The following is a 19,071-nucleotide window of genomic DNA, read 5'->3' as shown; positions in this document are numbered from 1 at the left end:
TCTGTGCTCAGCTGGGAGCAGGAGCTGTGGCAGGCGTATTTCATGTATTTCATCATCGTAAGGAATGTGAAGGACAGAGAGGGTCAGGGACCTTGCGTAAGGTTACCCATCCGGGGCAGAGTGGAGGCCTGCGCCCGTCCTCCTCCCCTGTTCCCTGAGATAATATTTTCTTACCTGACTTGTTATGAAAGCTGAGAAAGGAAGAAATAGACGTGAAGGCATTTAAAGAAGAGATCGTGCAAGCACTGACTGCATTTGGAAACTGGAGATTCCGAACAGCTTTGTGAAGAGGAATGATTGGTCCTTCCCACCTAATCACAGGATTGCTAATTGCCAGGGCCGCCATTGGAAAAGCAAGCTCTCTCATCAGGGTAGGGCACATGCCCATACGTACACACACACACACACACACACACAGGCACGGACTAGGAGGTGAGGAGTGAAACTGAGCTGCAAAGAAGCTGCAGCTCTGTGCAAAAATGGCTCCAGAGTGTGGGCTAAGCGCACTTCTAGAAATTAAATTCCTCGAAGGCATTCGCCATATCACACTCACCACCTCTCCTCCACACCCCCTTCCCATTCTTTGGCACGTGATAAGAATATAATACTATTTTTGATGGCCAATATAAAACATGGCGAGCTAATCAGTGAGTTTAAAAAAAGAAGAAGGGCCCTGTGGATTATTTGATTCATGTTGGAGGTCAGTTCTCTTCTTCTCTGTCTCTAGAATTAGAGACCGGCATTTTCAGGCAACATTTTTCATGACTCCCAAACTGACTGTCAGTGAGTATTTACCTAATCTAAATCCCTTCACTGCTTGCCTATCCCATGTTTATGTATCCTGCCTACTTTTGAATACAATTCATTCAATTCCTTCCTTCCTGATATCCTTCTTGGACATGGATGGTATACGAGGTGCCATGTGGGGCTGAGGAAGGATGCCAGAATCAAGCTATTCGGCCTTTGTCTTCAAAGAATTTACATTCTAGTTGGTGTCTGGCACCAGAACTCCCCCGCCATCCCCCCAACCACCCTAACTCCCGGTGTCTGCAGCTTGACCTTGGGAATCGTTCTTCTGCCCCGAGTCAGAAGCTAGACTGAGCATTCTGGAGGTGAGAAGACCGCTGGGGAAGCTCCAAACCCTTGATTTGCAAATGAGGAAACAGGCCCAGAGAGGAAGTCAGAGGCAGAGCCAAGACCATAATGGGGTCTCTGGATTCCCAGTCGTCCAATGCAGTGTGTCTAAACCCTCTGTCACCTCAGGCATCACTCAAAGAGCCACAATGCAGGATCTGTTTAGCTGGGGGCTGGATGTTTGAAAATCTCAGCAGGACCAAAATGTTTTCGCTTCTTAGCTCTGCTCCTCTGCCATTTTAGTTCTCCTTGGAGCACAGAGCCAACTTCGTCGACGTGAGGATGGGCATCTTGTGAAAAGTGCACCGCTCTGCTGTTCTAAGCCCTCCAATGACCCCCTTCTGTCCTCACTGCTTTGTCTCAGGGCTCTACCCCTCTGTGGCACTGAGTACCAAAGTCTTCCCTCCCAGTTGCCATTCTCTGAAATCCGGCTGCCATCTTGTCTCCTCTGGATATCTGCCCCTCCCTCTTCACTGGCCTCCCTGCCTTGGACCTTTTTCCCCCCTCTGCCCTTCCCAATATTGCGTATCATCTCCAGACTTCCCAGGGTAGCCCCCTGCGGCTCTGCATGAGCTGGATTCGTCCGAGCTCCTTGGCTTCTTCCTTGTCAAGTGCCTCTCTAGCCTAACCAAGCCGCAAGACCATGCTCTTCTCCACCTCAGTGCCTTTGCTCATACGCTCCCCTGCCTGGAATGCTCTTTCCTTCTTCTTCACATGGCTAATTTTACTTTATCCTTCAGAACTTGCTCAGGTGACACCATCCCATCCCAGAAGTCACCTCTGCTTTTCCCAGGCTGTATTAGGCTCCCTGAGCTGCTGACTGACCTGTCTGCCCATGCACTTCCTCTTCCCTTCCTACCAACCAGACTGAGCTCCCTGAGGGCAGGGACAATTTCTAAATCTTCTCTCTCCCCCCCAGAACCAGCACAAAGGAAATCCTCATAAAATATCGATCGCATGAATAACTAAATCACTTGAAATTCTTGCATTTCAGAACCTAATTAAATACACGGCGGCTTTCTGGCACAGAACCCCCACCGCAGCCATAGTCTGATGGGGTCCGTTCACGTTCTCCTCGGATGGAGCATGCGTTTGGAACCGTCTGTGCAGAAGCTGAATCATCCAAACAGGAAAGAGATAAATGGATGCCTTTGAAATGTATATATTTTTTCCAACTGGGAGCTAGAATATAGCTGTGTTCTAAGAAGTGAACAAATGAAACAGGCTCCCCGTGTGCCTCTCAGGAAAGTTATTTCTTAGCTTGTAATGTGGTCTCCAACCTACCTGTGCCAAATGACTACAAGTGGTATTTAAATCCCCAAAAGGAAGGCACCTCCAGCATCTAATATCAGGTGACACAGTATGTACATGTCGTCCCTTGATTGAATTTTCTGGACTTGGCAAGTTTCCTGTGACCTCGCCGCTCACGCACACGTACCCTCACGCACACCGTCCTGCCCCTGTAAGTCGCCTCCGACCCTGTGCCCATCCTGACGGGCAGACGTGGTGAGGGGAACCTGAACTGGCCATTTCGTCAGAGGACATGGACCAACGTTGCCCACTCCTCCGGCTTCTGTGTAGTTAAAAGGTGCCTGACCAAGGGCTACTCTTTAATGAGTGTGAGTGAGCATTTGCATGAGAGGACCTTGTCTCTTCTGGAAGAAGAAGAAGAAAAACCTGCCAAGTGCCAACAAACAGTTCTACATGCATCCCAATTAGGGTGATTTCTGGAAGGGAGCAGAAGCCCACTGCAGCTCCGTTTCTAGGCAACTGCCATTAGGAGTTCGGAACCTCGCTGGGGAGGGAATGTGGGTAAGTGTGCATGTGCGGGAGTCTAATGTGCCTCGTCCCGCTCCCCTCACCTCCCCACCTTCCTTCTTGTCTGTTGGCCTCCTTGCATTTAGAAGCAAATTATGGCTTTTGGAGGGGGAGGGCAGAAGAAGTTAAATATCCTTGAGGGCCAGAACCTTGGGGAGGACTAAGGCTTGGCAAATCATCGGAATGCTAGCCATGAGGTCCAGAGCACTTTCTGAGGGTCATACTGGGTCCTTGAGCCTAACCCATGTTAGCTCATCGCATCCTTCAGTAGCCCTGCGAGGCAGGCACTATCATTTTGAAGATGGAGAAACTGAGTCTCACAGAAATGGAAGCCACTGGCCTAAAGTCGCCCTACAAGAAGGTGGCAGTGTCGGGAGTTGCACTCTGGTCTGTCTAGACTGCTGTGCTGTCCTGCCGCCCTGTTGGCACACAGGCGCTGAGAAGGCAGAAGCTGGGCACAGCCTCTGGAGGGAGTTCGGTCTGCTTTCAGTTCTGAGATAAACTGGTTGACTTTTTTTTTTCCCAAGGAATGCAAACCCCACCCTACAATACACAATAGGTAATCCATTGTGCTTAATGACTAAATGGAATGAGAGGATGGTTCTTCATGGACCTGCCAGCCTGGACATAAAAATGCATTAGCAGGGAGAGAGAGGCTTTTTCTAGAACACTCCAGCAATCTCCAGAGCACTTCTGGCGTATAATTTGAAACAAACCCCAGACAATGGAATAAAGCACAAAACCACCTGCCTGCCATCTTTGGACCCACGTTCTCCTGCCTGATGGATGGCGGGGTTGACTTGCTGGAGACAGGGAACACTCCTCAGGAATTCACAGCGGCTGTTCCACTAAGCATCAGGACAAGGGCGTGGGTCTGAGGCGTGGTGCAGCAGGGGTGCTGCTGTTCCCGTCACTCTTTGGTCCCCAGAGTTAAGCTGTCATCTCTCATCTTCCCCTCCCTTTTGAGACAACCTGACCTCAAGTCATAGTCTGGTGCCTGACACAGAACAGGAACTTGGTAAAGGATGTCTATAGTCACCCAGCCTTCCAGGTCCTGTCCTGACTGTGACATGTGCATAATATTTTCTCTACCTCCCCCTGCTCCCTCTCTCTGTTTTACCTGGCCTTTTCCTATTCACTTTTCTAGGCCAAACACTCCCAGTAAGAAACTCAAAGACCTCCAAGGGTATTGCAGGTAAAGGTACATGAGCCCGAACACACGCCTTTTTAAGGCTGTATCTAGTCTGCGAACCACCAGAGACACTCTTACCAATAATCTGCTCTGTGATTCATTCTCTCTCTCTCTCTCTTTCAATCCATACACACACTTCCTCCCCCAAGCCCTGAGAGCTCTTTAAACTCTTATTTTTATCTATGACTACCAATAAAGAGCTGCTCAGTTGTACAACCCCAGGGGCATTATCAACATTGTATTCTACAAATGATATTTTGGGGGCACCATTCCCCCTGGAGCACACATTGTGAATGGTGCCCCTGGAATTGTGCAAAGGGGGCAGAACGTGCTCTGAACATATACTGCCTCCCTGCGAGTCCCTGAGCTTCCCTGAAGTAGACCTTCAGGTAAAGTCCACAGGATCTAAGGGTTGCTTTGCAGTTACCGTGCACTTTGGGCTGTCTCAGGGCTGGGATGGGGATTCAGAGTCCTGCTGTAGGCGGTTGTTTGGATCTTGCTTTATCAAATAGACTCCTGCAAAAGCTCTTCTGATTTAAAGAATTATCTTGCAAGGGGTGCCTGGCTGACTCAGTCAATTAAGCGCCCAACTCTTGATTTCGACTCAGGTCATGATCTCAGGGTCGTGAGATCGAGCCCTGCATCCAGCCCTCCATGCTGAGTGTGCAGCCTGCTTAAGAGTCTCTCCCTCTGCCCCTCCCCTGCTTGTGCTCTCTCTCCTTCTCTCTCTCTCTCTAAAAAAAAAAAAAAAAAAAAAATGAGGGGAGAGAATTATCTTGAGAATTATCTCTAAAAAAAAATGAGGGGAGAGAATTATCTTGCAAAATAATGTTCATAATTGAAGAAATCAAAATTGATTTCTTCAATTTTGCAGCCATATGTTTCCAGGAAACTCTTGTTGGGAGCTAATCTGACCCAGAATGATTCCTAAAGCTAAACACGCAGTTAGAGGTGCTGAAGGGCCAGGCCATTAAATGGCCCCCATGGGACTGACAGAGCAGCACCAAGACATTCAGAAATCCCTGACCCTCAAACTTTTTGTCTGCCTTAGACACACCCTACGAGAACTTGCTGGAACATCATTAGACACTTCTCAGGCTGTTTGATGTGGCTGTCCTGGATTTTTTCAGCTCAGGGCAGGAAAGTGCTGCTGTGAGCATTCTTGGTGACTTTGTTCTTGTTTTTGTGGGAAATTTTGAGAGGATGAAGTCCGGGTAATTTTCTAAGGAGTCCCCTTATCTTGTGGTGTATGACAAGGTGTGGCTGTGGTGGGGTTTGATTTTGGAGAAACATTTCACTTCAACTCTTTGCCCATCTATGAAAATGATTTATATGACGTATCTGGGCTCCTCCATAGGGAAAAATTGTATTCTCCCTGTAAATTTTTTTGGTTTTTTGTGTTTTTTTTTTTTTTTCCCCAAAAAGGGCCTGAAAATGGCTTTAGTCAGACACTTGGGCAGGTTCCTTCATATTGAACAGGAATAGAGCATCTTAGAGTCCCTAAAGGTAACCTCCCATGAGTAGGTAAACTGATTGGGACAAGGAGTCTAATGAAACCCCGTGGGTTTTGAGAGCTATGATGATGGGATCAGAGAGATGTCAGCAAAGAATGGCCAGTATGGTCTGTGAGGTATTGGAGGACCCATTCTCTACAACGACACCTTGTGGTAGCAAAGAGCAATGGCAGCAGAGGATGCAGTGAGTCCTAGCTTGCTTCTCCTCTGGGTAACCAGAGGTAACCAGTAAATCTCTGTTTGTTAGACAACCCAAAGAGGGTAAGTGAAGCTCCCAGAGGGAGACATTTGACTTCCCGAGACACTTCCTATGATGGCTAACTGGAAAAATAAGAGAAGTGGGACTTAAATCTGTAGCCTCTTTTGTATTACAAAACAGGGTCTGATGATATAGTAACTTATTTTGCTCTTGAGGATGGGATTTGTGGGTGTGGAGGAGGGACATATGTTGGTTCGGTTGTTATCCATCCTTTTCTCTTTCCACTCATTCGAGCTGCTTACTCCACTTCCAATCAAAGTAATAGTAATAGGAAAAACGCTAATAACGATAAGAGCCAGGGCTTACTGTGGCGACTCTATTCTAAGTGCTTTCTATGTGCTGACCAATGTTATCTTAAAAACAGTGTCCAAAAGGGATCCAGGTAGCTCTTTTTCTCTCAAGGTTAAGAGCAAACTATAGCATCCTTAGTTTCTTACAAGTTGCATGCTCTCCAGCACCTGGTTTTCCAATCGGACGGGAATGAGACATTTCCAGGTCCCCTCACAGGTGATCAGAAAGTCTGACCTAAACAGTGGTCAGGCAGTCTGGGTGAGGGATACACACTGGCCATCAGGAGTAGTGGCTTTTCTTTTCTTTTAAAGATTTTATTTATTTATTTGACAGACAGATATCACAAGTAGGCAGAGAGGCAGGCAGAGAGAGAGAGGAAGAAGCAGGCTCCCTACGGAGCAGAGAGCCCGATGTGGGGCTCGATCCCAGGACCCTGGGATCATGACCTGAGCCGAAGGCAGAGGCTTTAACCCACTGAGCCACCCAGGCGCCCCAGGAGTAGTGGCTTTTCTGGTTGTATTGTGTATTTAACACTTAGGCAATCCAAGTGCCAGACACGTGCATCTTAACTCATTTTATTTTCATAACTGCCCTGGGAAGGAGATTTCATTATTCTCCTCATTTTACAGAAGAGGTCAATGAGACTCCAAGATTAGGTCACTTGCCCATATATAAACACCTTATCGGGGGCCGAGCCAGGATTTATGCGGGCTCCAAAAGCCACGATGCCCTAAACTATCTGTCGGTACATTAGATCAGGTGAAGGGTGGGTGCCTGGGAAACCACTTTTAAAGATGTTTCTTGTTCTTATCCACTTCTGGAATAGAGTCATGAGGAAATTAATGCCTGTGGAAATATATTTACAAACATTAATTTTGTAATAACAGGGTTTAAGCTGCCTGCTATTTTTTATTATTGTTATTGTGTTGTGCTCCTGTGGGTTGTGGGTTGGACGAATGACAGAGTGTCACTTTTCTCACAGTGGGCTGTCACGTGGTTTTTGGTCGAGCATCCCAAGAGTTGCGCCCAAGCACTGTTCAGGTGTTCTGTGATGAGCTTGGCAACCCTGTTTCTGGCTTTTTAACGCAATTTTGTCTTCTTTCACTTTTAAGTGAAATCATGACTGCAGCATGTCAGTAAACACTAACAGAAAAGACCCGGGCAGAGACGTGGTCAGAGGCTATAGTCTGTTTCCGGAAAAATGGAAGTTTTCACTTGCATCGCAAAGGGTGAATGGAATATAGCCCCCGGCAATAGGCTTATCTGGGCACAAAAAGTCTGGTTCATCTAATGTGAACAGTCACTTCCGGGGGGTGGGGGCTGGGATTACAGGAAGTGCTAAGTAGGACGAGTATTTTATGTGAAGAATCCTGGGGGTGGGAAGTGACCTCACTGATGCAGGCTGGCTCTGCCTGTGGCTCAGCTGGACGTTGCCAGTAAATTTAGGGGGGTCATATTTCATGAATACCTTACGTTTTCATTGTGCTTTCCATAAACTGCTGTTATTGGCTGCTGGAGACGATGCTAAAGGGAAAACGGGCAGAGTCATGTCTTATATTTTCACCCTCTCACCCTGTAGTTCTTGCTTTTCTCTCATTTCTTAAGAGGAGCTCATTATATATCAAACATTCCCTAGTTAGCTACTTTTTAGCAACTGAAACACACTGTAAGTATAAAGACTTCAGTGAAGGGTCCAGAACCTCAAAGCTGCTGGCATGCTTTAAGAGTTTATCCTAAGGAACTAAAGTAACAATGATTTAACTCTGAAGATATCCATCTCAGCATTGTTTATATAATGGGAACAAATGGAAAACATCGAAGAAGTCCAGCAGCAGGAAATGGGTTAGATAAATTATGCTATATTCTTACCATGGAATATTATACAACCATTAAGATGGTTGGTATGCTTGAGTGGATATTTGATATTGAAGAATGATTGCTGTTTTTTTGATGCAGTGATGTTATTGTGGTTGTGGTTTTAAAAAAGAGTCCTTCTCAGGGCGCCTGGGTGGCTCAGTGGCTTAAAGCCTCTACCTTCGGCTCAGGTCATGATCCCAGGGTCCTGGGATCGAGCCCCACATTGGGCTCTCTGCTCAGCAGGGAGCCTGCTTCCCCCCTCTCTCTCTGCCTGCCTCTCTGCCTACTTGTGATCTCTGTCTGTCAAATAAATAAATAAAATCTTTAAAAAAAAAAGAGTCCTTCTCGAGATAGTCATTTAAATATTTACAGATAAAATAACAAATGCTTCAGAATAATGAGGGAAGATGATATGTAAATGAAAAAAAATCGGCTATGAGTTGATGGTTATTGATCTTAGAGGTTAATTGTATTATTCTGTCTGCCTTTATGGCTAAACATTTTCATACTAAAAAAGCTTATTTTCATACTAAAAAGCTTAAAAAATGAAGTTGGACATGTGTATGTGTTGACTTAGAAGTTGTTCATAATCTGTTGCTAAATAAAAAATCAGGTTACCAAATGGTATATGCAGAATGGTTCTTTTCCCTTATAAAAATTCCATGTCCATATAGAGAAATATTGGAAGTGGATAGGCCAGAATATGAATAATCATTCTTCGGTGATGGAATCTTGTGTGTGCATGATTCTATTACTTATTTATGTCTACTGATTTGTATTTTCTAGTGTTTCAGGATTGACTTATTTGTGTATTTTTTTTAAGTTCTTTAAAATATAGGGTTTGGGATATAGGACGTGTCTTCTAAAGCTGACCATATGCCAGCTCTGTGAGCCCACAATTCCACTTTCAGGTATATTCTCACCAGAAATACACCTGTTCAGTGAAACACATGTATAAGAATGTTCATCGCAGCTCTGTTCATAATAGTCTCAAAGTGGAAACCACCCAAGTGTCCATCAGCACTGAAATGGATACACCGTGCTATCTTCACAGAATGGAAACTAGATAGAAATTGAGAGAGAGAGAGAGAGAGAGAGCAGACTCTATCCATATTTCTTTGTGAGACAGTGGGGATAAAACTCAGAATCATGTTGAGTGGAAGCAACCAGATGCTGTGAGAGTGCGAAGTATATACAATTTCCTTTATGTAAAGTTCAAAACAGGATCAGCTGATCTCCGTCTTAGAAGTCAGGATGGTGACTGTGGGGGGCAGGGTAGGGTAGTGACTGGAGGGGACACGAGGAGGCTTTCTGGGGGCCCTTGGTAATGTTCCTTTTCTTAAGGTGGGTGTGGGTAACCTGGGCGTGTTCACTTTGTGAAAGTCTTTTGAGCTGGAGGCCTAATGATTTGTGTGCTTTCCTGTATTATGTCATATTTCAATAAAAATTTCCAAAAAAGTTACAGGGCTTAATGCATGCAGCGTCTGCTCTAAGTGGTGGATGAGTGCTTTATTATGTAGCCTGTGGTTACATCCATTAGAGTAATGGCTTGTTCAACAATCCCCATAGGAAGAGTTTTAAAATTAATATGGAAATCCAGTACTAACCGCTAATTTGCAGTCTCCACTTACAAAGTGTCCATCTTGACTCCCCTCACCCCCGATCATATTTGCTCCAGCTCTCCCTAAAACCCGACCTTCCAAGGTTCAGAACCTGGGCTTGGGTGTGACGTTCCTCATGTCATGCTGAGCTCGGCCTGGAGCCCCCTGACTGGGGACTGGGAGGAATCCATGAGATCATGATCGTATTATAACATAGTTACAGTCACTCAGGGTACACGGGTGATGTAACATACACCGCTACCATTTATCAAGCACTTACCATGGGTAAGTGACAGGCACTGTTCTAAGTGCTTCCCATGTATGAACTCATTTAATCCTCACGGGAGCCCTGCGAGAGAGGGGAAGTATTTATGCAATACCCACTCTGGGGCTCAGAGAAATTGGGCAGTTTGTTCATCACGACGTGGCTTATAAGTGGTGCCTCTGAATTCCCTGGTCTCATCTCTGTTCTCAGAGCATTAGAAGGGCAAAGGAAGGGAGTGAAGTACAACAGGAGATCTGATATGTGTCATCTCCTTTTGCCCTCATCAAAGAAATATTTGGAAGGAGGCATGGATCCATCCTACAGATGAGAAACTGAGGGTAGGGGAGGTAAAATGACCAGAGCAGGGTCACTCTGCTGATAAGGATGACAGGATTGGGGTGCCTTTTTTTTTTTTTTTTTTTTTTGGTCTGTATTACGATGATCTCACAAAATCAGCTGAAAAACCAAGACTACTTTTTACTGGTTTACTCTGACATTCCTCACCCATATCTGTTCTCCCAAACGCCAGCACCAGGGTGAAGTAGGTCTTGTTATCCCTGTACCCCATACCATAGGTAAAGCAACCGAGGTCTAGAGAAATGAATTGATGTGTTCATGGCCACTTAGCTAATAACTGGTAGAGCTGGGATTTGAACCTACCACTGATTCCAAAGCCGATGGACTTTCTGATTGTATTATGTAAGCCCTCCAAACCTAGCTAGAAGACTGAGCACCTTGCCTGCATCAGGGAAAGAATTTCAGAAAACAAGGTTTTGTGCAAACCTTTATGTAACCAAGGGTTCAAGATACTTGGATCCTTAAATTTGAAAACGTGGTCTTATTGTTAAATTCTTTTTTATGTGGGATCCTCTGAGGTAGCCCTAGCCACAAGACAAAGAATTAAAAAGATATTTACCGGGACGCCTGGGTGGCTCAGTTGGTTAAGCAGCTGCCTTCGGCTCAGGTCATGATCCCAGCGTCCTGGGATCGAGTCCCACATCGGGCTCCTTGCTCAGCAGGGAGCCTGCTTCTCCCTCTGCCTCTGCCTGCCATTCTGTCTGCCTGTGCTTGCTCTCTCTCCCTCTCTCTCTCTCTGACAAATAAATAAATAAAATCTTTAAAAAAAAAAAGTTTAAAAAAAAAAAGATATTTACCCTCAGTGGAGAGCAGCACAAGAAAAGCAAAGGAGAAATTTTGCCCTAGAACTATGGTTAACTAGACGTGTCAAAGAAACACGAAGACATCAGTAACAGAGAAAAAAATGGGCAGGGCCTCTGGGTCACATTCAAGATGATAAAAATGCAATTAACTTGAGCCAGGTTCCTCCAGCCCACAGCAGTGACCTACCCGTTGGGTATGCGGCTTTTTTTTTCTCTTTTATCAGTTCTGGCCTAAGGACGCGGGGCCAAGTGCTTGCCTTTATGGAACATGTCGGGGACTCACTAATATCCACGCGCCGGCTGCAGGGTGTGGGGGTGAGGGGACATGGGGAGGGGGAGGACTAAGGTCTTCTTTGAATGATTCATGAGGTGCAGTTCAGAAGCCTTAACTTTGCCTACATCCAAGACATTGACTGGTATATAAATCCATGATCTTGAATAATTCTGGGGCTTTGAGGTAAGTCTCAAGTCAGGGGGAGGGGTCGGAGGAAGAATCAGAACTTCTAGATGAAGAAGTTCTGAGTTCCAGGCTCTGGACATGGAGGTCCTGGGTGTTGAATGGTGAGATGCCGAAGTTACTGAGAGCCGTCAGTGGATGTCTGAGGTAAAAAATAATTCTTCAAACTATTTAGATTCCCTGATTAAAAATCAGCCTCATTCATAAAGGGATTTGAGTGAGATCTGTTCCTCCTGTTGGTCTCTTCTGTGCCAAACCTCAAATCGAATCAACAAGGTGTCATTATAGACACCAAAGCCTCCTTTTGAATCTTTTAGTTTAGAGATGACAAATAAATTACATTCTGGGTAGCAACTCTAATCAGTAGGGCTGCTTGTCTGGGGTGCTGGGTTGCGAGGATTTTCAAAACCAAATCTGGGCTCAAATGAAGAATGCTGTGATCCACTAGCGATGTCTGCCTTGGACACAGGAGAGAGAAGTGGGGGTATGTCAGCCACAGAGTTATCATCCTGGATCTAACTTTTAATTAAATTATTAGTCTCATCTCTACTTGTCTCAGAAAAAAAAAAAAAAAGGTTGGGTGACTTGCTCTACCTACCAACTCAGACGCAAACCGTATCTCAAAATGAATGTCCCTTATTGAACACTGTCAACTCATAAAGAATTAATTCATCCCATCAACAAATCTTTACTTGGGGACCATGACAGCAGACGTGTATAGTGTAGACTATGATAGATCTTATGTCCTAGTGAGGGAGGCAGAGATGTAAACAAGTCATTGGAACACCTTGACCCAGCTTTTTCTTTGTCCCTCACATCTGATCCATTAACCAGTCCTGTGGCTCCAAATAAATCCTGAATCAATCCACTTCTCTCCAGCTCACTGCTATTTGTCTGCCAAGCCATTGTCAACTCTTATAACCTTTCAGCTGGGCCCTACGCAGTGGATGGAATGTTTTCTGAAACATCAGATCATAGGGGCGGTGGGTTGAAGCCTCCGCCTTCAGCTCAGGTCAGGATCTCAGGATCCTGGGATCGAGCCCCACATTGGGCTCTCTGCTCAGCAGGGAGCCTGCTTCCTCCTCTCTCTCTGCCTGCCTCTCTGCCTACTTGTGATCTCTCTCTCTGTCAAATAAATAAATAAAATCTTTTAAAAATAAATAAATAATAAATAAATAAAAAATCAGATCATAATCTTCTCTTGTTCAGGGCCGTTCAGTGGGTTCTCATTACATTTAGGCCAAGACTCAAATGCTCATTATGACCTATGTATGAAGCCCGAGGCCCATCTCTCTAAGGTCATTTACTGCTTCTCTTACCATCTCTCACTCAGCTCCAGCCACTCTGGATTTCTCTCTGCTTCTCCAACACTTCCAGCTTGTTCCAGCCTTGGCACCCATCCCCTTACTGTCTTCTGGAATCCACCTGTGGTCTTCTACCTCTCTTCCTCCTGTATCTTTATGGGAATGGTTCTTTCTTTCTCTCTCATCATTCAGATGTCAGGCCCAAGACCCCCTTTACAGAATGGCCTCCTCTGATCACTCTCGCTCAAGTAGAAGCTTTCTCTCCATCGCCATGCTATGCACAATGCCTTGTTTGTTTGTTTGTTTTTTAAGATTTTATATATTTATTTGACAGACAGAGATCACAAGTAGACAGAGAGGCTGGCAGAGGCGGGGGGGGGAAGCAGGCTCCCTGCTGAGCAGAGAGCCCAATGTCGGGCTCGATCCCAGGACCCTGAGATCATGATCTGAGCCGAAGGCAGAGGCTTGACCCACTGAACCACCCAGGCGTCCCAACACCTTGTTTTATATTCTCATAATATATAGCCAACACCCCCCCAAAATCCTGTTTAAACACTTGATAACTTGTTTGTTGTCTTTGCCCCATTTTAAGGCACATCATTGTCCCTTATTCACCGAGGACAGGAATTTTGACCGTTGCGTTCACTGCCATGACTCCAGTGTATGCAGTGATGTCTGGCTACACCTGGAAGTACCTGATATTCAATATTTGTTGAAGAAAATGAGCACAGTAAACTAAGGAGGAACCAAGAAGTGCCTAACCTCATACCAAAAAAAAAAAAAAAAAAAAAAGCTTCTTCCTTTGCCAAAATTCCAGCTTTGTTCTTTCTTTCTTTTTTTTTTTTTTTTAAGATTTTATTTATTTATTCGACGGACAGAGATCACAAGTAGGCAGAGAGGCTGGCAGAGAGAGAGGAGGAAGCAGGCTCCCTGCTGAGCAGAGAGCCCGATGCGGGGCTCGATCCCAGGACCCTGGGATCATGACCTGAGCCGAAGGCAGAGGCCTTAACCCACTGAGCCACCCAGGCGCCCCCACCTTTGTTATTTCTAACTGCCTTGCCTGCCAAGTGCATCTAGAAAACAACATCTCAGGCCTCAAAAACACTTTTGTAATCTGTGCCCTGCTGGGGTCTGCTGGGGATCCTGGGGAGGGGGGTGATTTATCACCCTTTATTTGCAGTTGCCTATATACCTAACTAAACTTCGCCATGGGCAACTCATGGCTTCAGGTCAACGTTTTAGTTGTTTTAGTTGCAGAGCTGTTTATTTTACTTAAAACACTCACAGTAAAAAGCGCCGGCAGCTTTGGAAGAAGATACACCATTGGCTGCACGAGTCATCCAAGAACTGGGCGTGTGCAGGCCGGTGCCGCAGGTTGTCGACTTCCACTAGGATGCGGCACATAAGCGCTTAGCGTGCTGCCTTGTGCCACCAGACGTCTGGAGTGGGTGGGCAGGAAAGCAGTTAGACTTTTATTCTTTTTAGCGTCATGTTAAACTGGCCATGAAACTGGGGATGGTGCAGCTGAATTATAAGAGGGCTGAAGTATTAAATAAAATCTAAGAGGTAGTCGAGGTGTTTGGTTCATGGTGGGCTGACGTCTAATAGGAGGCGAAGCTGGTCTGAAACACAGTAAGTGGAAAAAACAACATCTCCTTTGCTAATAATTCGCCTCATTTAGTCCTGGGAGATGGGCACGCTGGGTTTGTGCCTCTCGGAGAGGTGATTTCCCCTGCAAAGCAGGGTGTTTCCCACTGAAGGGGGCACGCTGTTGCCTTAAATGTCAGTGGGATCCGGGAGTGTGGCCGGATGGAACGTTTTATTGTTGTTTCTTGTTTTCTTGCTCGTGGCTTTTCTGCCTGGCCTCTTCCCCCATTCTCTTTCATGGCCTGCAGGTGGACAGGCTAAGCCTGTCCAATGAGGACGTTCAATCCTAGCGAGTCTCAGAGCCGTGGTAAATGTGTCTGGCTGAGTGACAGGCTCAGCTTGCCAGTTCAAGTGTGGCAGGAAGCCACTGTTTTCATCACCTTTTGACGAAACCCCTATATGCTGCTGGATTAATAGGAAATTCAACCCGGGTCATTTTCGGGGGACATGTCCCCAGGGATGTGCGGGAGAATGCTTAAGGATCCTCTCTCTGGGTGAGGGGGGGCAAATAAGCCCTGATTTGTGGCGTTTGTGGATTTCTGTGCCATCAGTATTTCCCCGGGGGCTGATTCTGAGCCGCCAATGTGATGTCCGTAAACATGAAGTCATTTACAGGATTCCTTGTTACGCAGCGCGCCCACCGGTGCCGTAGCCAGAAATAACGTCAGGAGCACTCGTAGCAGTGAAATGTACAGAACCATCAGGAAGTGATGGGTTTGGGGGTCTTCGTGACCTTTGTTTTAATATGATGTATTTAATTGTAAGTTTATATAATTTTTAACCATAGCTGTGTTTAATAATGGACTTGCAAATTTCCTGAACACTTAGCACCCCGTTTGGGTTACAAGCTGGCTCGACACGGCTTGTGGCCCTCCTTGGTCTGGATCGAGTCTCTGTAGCTGGAACTTACATAGATCAAGCCATATGGTGGTACCTTTAGTGATCAACTGTCTGTCTACAGGATACAGAGGATTGTGGAAACTCTCATTTCTCAGGCTCTAGAGATACTGGTAGGCACTTGCAGCTGGGGGTTTGGGTTAGAATCATCTATATTAAGGCTGATCATAATCAGCTGGTAAGAACCAACCCGGTCATAATGGTTGTATGGCCAGGGTCTGATGTGATTCATTGACACCCATGACGTATGGTGGTTCTGTATTTCGAACCTTGCTTCTGATCCAAATTCTGTGCTGTGCTGCCCAATTCCTTCTGAAGCCTGAATATCCTCCAGTCATGACATGGATCATCCCTGCTAAGGCGCTTATCCTCTGCTGTGCGATCCTCTTTGTCTGCTGCCTGTCACGGATGCTGTCCCCATTCAGGTGACTCTTGACTTCCTGACACTACCTCTCACCATTCCCTGGGGGCCCCAAGGTTCCCAAGGCATCAGTCTCAAAAGCCCTCTAGCCTGGGTTCAAACACCGTAGAGGCCAATATGTCCACCACTAACAGATGAGTCCTTGTGGATCTCAGCCCTCAATTCTGAGGCCCAAGTTCATTCGCATGCTGTTCTTGAGCTCAGCTCCCCATGAGAGTCGGAGACTGGGGTCCATCAACTCTTGAGCTGGTGACATTCTCTGCAGGATTATCTCAACATCGACTGTTCAGTGAGTCTGCTTGGGCTGTCATCACAGAGTGCCACAGACTGAGGGACGTTAAAAACAGACATTTATTTTTTTCTGATCTGGAGCCTGGAAACTCAAGATCAAGGTGTCCGTAGGATTGGTTTTTCCTGAAGGCTTCTTCCTTGGGTTGTGGACACTACTTTCCCGATATCCCTTCCTCTTCTAGTAAGGACACCAGTCCTGACAAATGAGGAGCCCATCTCTGTGACCCCACTTAACCTTAATTACCTCTTTAGTGGTCTTGTCTCCAAATATAGTCATTGGGGGTTAGGGCTGCAACATATGAATTGGGGGTGGGGGCAACACAATTCAGTCAGAAACAGCCACTGAGTGCTTGGAAGTTGGGTGGTTCAAACGGACATGTGCCCTACGTGTAAATTCATCACTTCTCACTTTGCATCATTTTGTCACCTTTCATCATGTATGAAAAATGGAATATAGTATTTCATTAATAATTTTTATATCGACGGCATGATGAATGAGAACGCTTTGGCTATCTTGGGGTAAGTAGAATACAGTATTAGAAGGACTATCACCTGTTTCTTTTTGCTTTTTTAAAACAGTGTGGCTGTTCAAAAATTTGAAATCCCATGCACAACTTGCATTACTTTTCTTCTGTGCAGAGAGTATCGATACCTGTCTTTGTCCCTTTGTGCCATTCCTCCTTCCCACCTTCCATGCCCACACTGCCAGCCTCCTATTGGGCTCAGCCATCCAGTCCCGTCGGCTGTGCTGCCGGCTGGGGAAAGTGTGGAGACACAGGCGGGCAGTGGAGACAGAGACATTTTTAGAGGAGGGAGATGAAACAAGGAAATGTGTCACCCTGACTGTCTGTGGTCTGGCTCAGAATGGGAGACAAGTAAGAGAGACGGGCCGTCCACAATGCCTGTATGACCCCCCTCTTCACACATCCTTGTGAGAGTCTCTGTCCCTTACTCTGTCTCCAAGTGCTTTGCCAAGAGTCCCATGTATGACCCCACCTTGGAACACTCTAGGTCCCAGAACAGAGTTAAGGGGTGAGAGAGAGAAAGAGCTCAGCTCACCACACAGAGATGATGAAGATATGGTCCTGGACCTCAGCTGGTCCACACTGTCAATATAGGAAGGAGTTGGGTAGTGTGGTGGCGGAGTAGGGGAAGGAAATGGACGGCACTGTGTTTAAGGCTATGCAAGGGGGCACTTTATATACATTATTTCATCCGGTCCTTCTGGCAATCACATATTATATTCATTTTACAGGAGAGAACACAGACACTCGGGAAGGTTGTCTGACTCTGGGCTACCATGCTGTGGCCTGGAGTTAAAAGGAGAGATTTTTCTGGAGCACTGGGAGCTCTCCCGAGTTGGATTCAGGTCCAGGAAGGAAAGCAGAAGGAAATTCTAGGCGGGGACTGCATGAGCAGGGATGCAGCCATAAGCTCAGTGTAGGCACTCCCCAAAAATTCCAGCCGAGGGCTACTCTCCTGCAAGTCTTCTGCTGAACATTTAGGCTTGGGGCTTGGCAAGAACTTGGAGGGACCACCCCACCTGCTTATCCATCTCGTTATTCCCTGATGGTCTCACTCACCGGCTTCGTGCAAGGTCTTTTTTGAGGTTTATTATTTCCTTGTCCATATACTTGATGCTCCTCATTGGCTTGTCTGGCACCTGATGGGAAAGCAAGAAGTGAAAGATAAAAGTGTTAGTATAACCCTTACAAACAGAGCCAGGCTTCAGGAAGCCCGTGCATTCATCTGAGATCTCTGACCAGGTTGAAGGGGTGCTGGGTGGCACAGTGACCTTCTCTACACCAAAGAGGGGCCACGTACACAGTGGAACTAGCAAGGGCTTTGGAGACAGACCCGAGCTCTGACCCTGGTTCTGTCTGGTGGCTGGCTGTGTGATCTCGGACAAATTACTCGACCTCTCCGGGCCTCAGTTTCTTCCACAGAATGGAGGAATAATTTTTACCTTGTTGTGACAAGTAAATTCATTGCCACATTCCTGACTCATAGCAAGCATCTGATAAATGGAGGCTCTCATTAGCATCATACTCAAAATAAAGCAAAGAACTAAATGTTAATAGTCGTTGTTGGTCACAACACATGCCCTCCTGAATACCCATCACCCGGTTACCCCATCCCCCCATCCCCCTCCCTTCTGTAACTCCCAGTTTGTTTCCCGGAGTCCAGAGTCTTTCATGGTTTGTCTCCCCCTCTGATTTCTTCCCGTCCAGTTTTCCCTCCCTTCCCCTGTGGTCTTCTGCTCTATTCCTTATGTTCCATATGCTGTGATGAGCACTGAGTGTTATACGCAACTAATGAATCGTTGAACACTACATCAGAAACTTACGATGTACTTACTATATGCTGGCTAAATGAACATAGTAAAAAAATAAAAATGTTTAACAATCATGTAAAAAAAAATAATCGTTGTTGGTGGCATAGGCAGCCAATCTGGAAAGCCGAATCTTGTTAATGTAGATATGCCCAGGCACTTTTTCCCCTCGCCATCCCCAAGCAGGGCAAGGAGTAAATTATCCAGGTGGTGGTTCATGGTTTTTGCCTCCCTTTCCACTATTCATTTGCCTTGCCTTGCCTAGCCATGAGGGAAACCTCACAAGACTTAAATTTATTACTCAGAGGTTGGTACCAGGTCAATATAAAGAAGAGAGTTAAATTAACTGTATTCTAATATAAAAGCCACTTTTCTCAGCCCCGGCTCTGCGAAACAATAATAAGACCATTATCTGGATTATCCTGTCTTGAAATGAATTCCTGCAGTACTAATTTTTTTTTTAATCAAAGGAAATCTCAAGAAATCATGGGGAAATGGGCGCTTTCAGAGGAAGCTGGTGGGATAATGCATTGCAGTGACTTTTGTGAAGGGCGATTCGTCCGTGCATACTAAATGCTGCGACAGCGTGCTTGCCTCCGGATCTAACGATCCTTCTGCTGCCGGGCATCCT

General features: G+C 46.0%; 1 protein-coding gene across 1 annotated transcript in view; it reads right to left on the bottom strand.

Moving 5' to 3' along the window:
- The window catches only part of LOC111156433 (coiled-coil domain containing 60), a 161,637-nt gene that overhangs the window by 71,055 nt on the left and 71,511 nt on the right, over positions 1–19,071 (bottom strand). Inside the window, exon 2 of the mRNA XM_022517337.1 lies at positions 17,692–17,771. Coding sequence (XP_022373045.1) covers positions 17,692–17,771 — 80 coding nt within the window. The remainder of the gene's footprint in view (positions 1–17,691; positions 17,772–19,071) is intronic.

This window comes from Enhydra lutris, unplaced genomic scaffold, assembly GCF_002288905.1.
Source record: "Enhydra lutris kenyoni isolate GAN:26980312 unplaced genomic scaffold, ASM228890v2 scaffoldscaffold46, whole genome shotgun sequence".
Lineage (NCBI taxonomy): Eukaryota > Metazoa > Chordata > Mammalia > Carnivora > Mustelidae > Enhydra > Enhydra lutris.
Note: the sequence above shows the minus strand (reverse complement) of the source record. Positions and strands in the feature narration are given on the sequence as shown.